General features: G+C 48.6%; 1 protein-coding gene across 1 annotated transcript in view; it reads left to right on the forward strand.

The window, feature by feature from the left end:
- gprc5bb (G protein-coupled receptor, class C, group 5, member Bb) overlaps positions 1-3,282 on the forward strand; it is a gene marked incomplete at both ends in the record, with an annotated part of 3,540 nt that extends 258 nt beyond the window's left edge. Inside the window, 3 exons of the mRNA XM_083656009.1 lie at positions 1-838; positions 1,471-1,583; positions 3,238-3,282. The exon at positions 1-838 is cut by the window's left edge and continues 258 nt beyond it. Coding sequence (XP_083512135.1) covers positions 1-838; positions 1,471-1,583; positions 3,238-3,282 — 996 coding nt within the window. The remainder of the gene's footprint in view (positions 839-1,470; positions 1,584-3,237) is intronic.
- Between the last annotated feature and the right edge of the window lie 245 nt (positions 3,283-3,527).

The following is a 3,527-nucleotide window of genomic DNA, read 5'->3' on the forward strand; positions in this document are numbered from 1 at the left end:
CTTCTCCTCCTCTTGGCCACGCTGCTGGGGCTCTTCTCCCTATCTCTGGCTTTCCTGGTGGGGAAAAACGAGGCCCTCTGTGTGGTCCGCAGAGCCCTCTGGGGGCCCCTCTTTGCCCTCTGCTTCTCCAGCTTGCTGGTCCAGGGTGTGAGGCTCAGGAGGCTGGTGGCTGGAAAGACTAGCCCAGCAGGCAGCTGCCTGGCAGGGCTCGGGATGGCCTTGGCCCTGGTTCAGGGGATCATCTCCGGCGAATGGGTCCTGCTGACGGTAGTCAGGGAGGGTCACCCGGCCTGCGACTACCCGCCTTTGGACTTTGCTCTGACCTGCGGCTACGCCCTGGGGCTGCTGCTCGTCGCTATGGGGCTTTCACTGGGGGTGGTGGTGTGCGGAGGCGAGATGGAGGCCGAGGCGGGGAGCGGAAGGGAGGAGGATAGAGAAGGAGCGAGCGAAAAACGGAGATGGAGGTGTAACGGCGTTTGGCTCTTCCTGTCCTGCCTGGCTTCGGCACTGCTGTGGGTGGCCTGGCTGGGCTTCTACCTGTACGGCAGCCTCAGGGTGAAGGGGAGAGGGGAGAGGATGGGGGGGAGGAAGGGTGCCAAGGCGTGGGACGAGCCGGCGCTGGCGGTGGCCCTGGTCACTCAGGGCTGGATCCTGCTGCTGTTCCACGCCATCCCAGAAGCCCACCTGTGTCTCAGGAGACCTCCGTCGTCCACCGCGCAAGACTTCTTTGACACCAGTCAGCCGACCCCTCCGCCACACTTTGGAGAGGAGCTCCCCACACATTCTCCCCAGGCTCTGCCAGACAACCAGGCCTACTCCATGGAGGAACACAGTGCAAGTATGTTACATGTGTGTGTGTGTGTGTGTGTGTGTGTGTGTGTGTGTGTGCGCATGTGTGTATATAAAAGCTGAAATCGTCCTTTGATAGGAAACCATCAAACTCAATTCCAAGCAGTCATCTATGATGCTAGAGACTCCATAAACTAGAATTCTTATAATCCAGATGCTATAGACGGTTTTCACCAGAGTGCAACCCCACAGCACTTCCTTTTTCTCAGCATTCGGCAAACTGCAGAAATATTCACTCGACATCGTTACTTTTGTTTTCGCTGCTCAGCTGTATAGACGGTTTTCACAGAATGGTCAGTCCTGCACTTGAATGTTTTTTTTTCTTTTATGTCCATAGCAAACACTGCAACAGGAAGTGAGCGGGGGTTCAATTTAGAATGTTTTTGTTGTCAAGTTAAAACCGTCTATAAGCCTTGCTAGCATGAATGACACCTGTAACATGTGTGTGTGTGTGTGTGTGTGTGTGTGTGTGTGTGTGTGTGTGTGTGTGTGTGTGTGTGTGTGTGCGTGTGCGTGCGCACGCGTGCTTGTGTATCTGTTGCATCTGTCTGCTAAAGATCACTGAATTTGCTATTATGCTTTTGGTTACTACTACTACTTACTTGCTCCTTGGTCTGTCAGCTCTCCGAGGCGGAACGTACCCGAGCAGCCATGGAGGTCTCCGTCCTGGGATCCCCTTCAGAGGTCACGTCTACCAACCCACTGAGATGGCCCTCGTGATGAACGGTGGAACAGTGAGTATGGCAGAAACAGACATGTTCTCTCTCTCGTTGTCAAAGAATTTGCAAGGAATGTGCGGTGACAAATGAACGACTGCACAAATAATATAGACCAAATTACCGTGACGTCACCATGTAAACAAATTTACTTCCGGGTACCACTTGGGGAATTAAGGCGGCAGGTTTAAATGTGCGTGTTGTCAAATAAATGCTGTCAAACCCTCTCGTTGTTTTCGGCCGACTACTTTCAATTTAAATGGTTAAACGGTTGGTAAACATGCTTGTCCGACGTATCTAGCCTTTCTTCTGTGTTTGTTTTATGTAGTGTTAGCTAGCTAATAACGTTTGTTTGTCTGTCAAACTCGCTGTTTTTTTGCAGACTCGTTAACGTTACAGACAGAGCTACTGACGCCACGTTAATTTAATTTAGCTTCAAGTCTACTCTGGTCTGGTCCAACAGGTAAATTAGCTAGTCTGGTCTCCACTAACGTTAGTGAAACTGTTGTTATGAATGATATTAAACAACAACACAACACGGACGAACCATTTTTCTCTTCTTTGTCTGTTTTTGTGCCGTCCACCGCCATTATAATGTGTGGACCTCAGGGGTACCCGGAAGTAAATGTAAACATCCCCGCTGATTTGGTCTATAGAACATGGATACATTGAGCATAGCCTATATATGGAAGGGAGATTAATAGTGGCCGAGCACTAGGACCCAGGAGGGAGGAAGTTTATAAATAGGGGTGGAAACCTTACCTGGGCCTTTCGCCCTGACACACTGACACACCTAGCCGCTGAGGCCACGAATTGTTTGGAGGTTGATTGGAGCCGCCATTCGTTTGGTGAGGGAACAGAGCGGAGAGTGAGCTTGAGTACAAGCGCCAGCACAGAAGATCCCAATCGCCTGTGTGCCTGGCTGGGAGAGGGTTTCTGCATGTGTTCCAGTTTTATGCCATAAGCTCCAAACAGCAAAACATTTGAGGAGCGCTCCCACTGTCTTTCCCAGACTCTATAGATTTTAATGTGTTTTTAGCAAACTCACTGACCGGGCCCAAAGCCTGTGTGGGCCTTTTCTGCTTTTAGAGGGGATTTGGGTGGTGGAGCGGCCATTTTTGTGTGAGTGTTTTGTCGGTGTGCTTTTGAGTCACCTTGAGTGCTGCATAACAGTCTGGATCCAGTTTGAGCTTTGATGTTTCATCCAGACCTTTCTTACCCGGTTTGTGACTCTCTTTGTGAGGCTCGACTCCACTTGATATAATCCCCCCTGATATTACAGTCTGGCCACACATGGTTTGTTTTCTTTGCTTTCTTTATTTACAGTGCAGTCTACATTAAAGGGACCGTCCACCCTCATTATGGCCTGCTTGTAGGCCGGCATTGATATTGCCTGGTTTTGATGAGTGGCACTAGTTTTAATCATCTATTCTATATTGTCAATAAAATCATATATTTATGAGTAGGCTACAGCAGTCTCTGGCTCCAGTTCATTCTGGTATTTTGATTAACACCTGGTCACATACACATTGTCATTGTCAATTCTAAATGACATGACAGAATTCATAATGACATCGATCATAACTGATCAGATTCGCTCTGAAGATCTCTCTCTACCTCGCCCTCCCTCCCAACTAATGCACCAACTTCCCCGCTACTTTGTCTCTTGTAGATGCCTACAGCCCCAATTAACTACACCGGAAGACAGCTGTGGTAATATGCATGATTCAAAGACAAGAGGATCTACTGGCTGGTGACAGATGTGTGATGTATAAGTTCCCTTTTGCCTATGAAGAATTAGACACTTTGATGGGACGTAAACTGTTCAATGTATGGGTTTGCAGATACATATGAATTTTACAAACATATAATAGTATTTTTGTTAAGGTTTCTTGATTGTACTTGATCATGAGGGCATTTACAGTGCATTCCTTTGATCAGCACAGAATAGATCTGCTCATG

This window comes from Poromitra crassiceps (genome assembly GCF_964638095.1).
Source record: "Poromitra crassiceps genome assembly, chromosome: 19".
Classification (NCBI taxonomy): Eukaryota; Metazoa; Chordata; class Actinopteri; order Beryciformes; family Melamphaidae; genus Poromitra; species Poromitra crassiceps.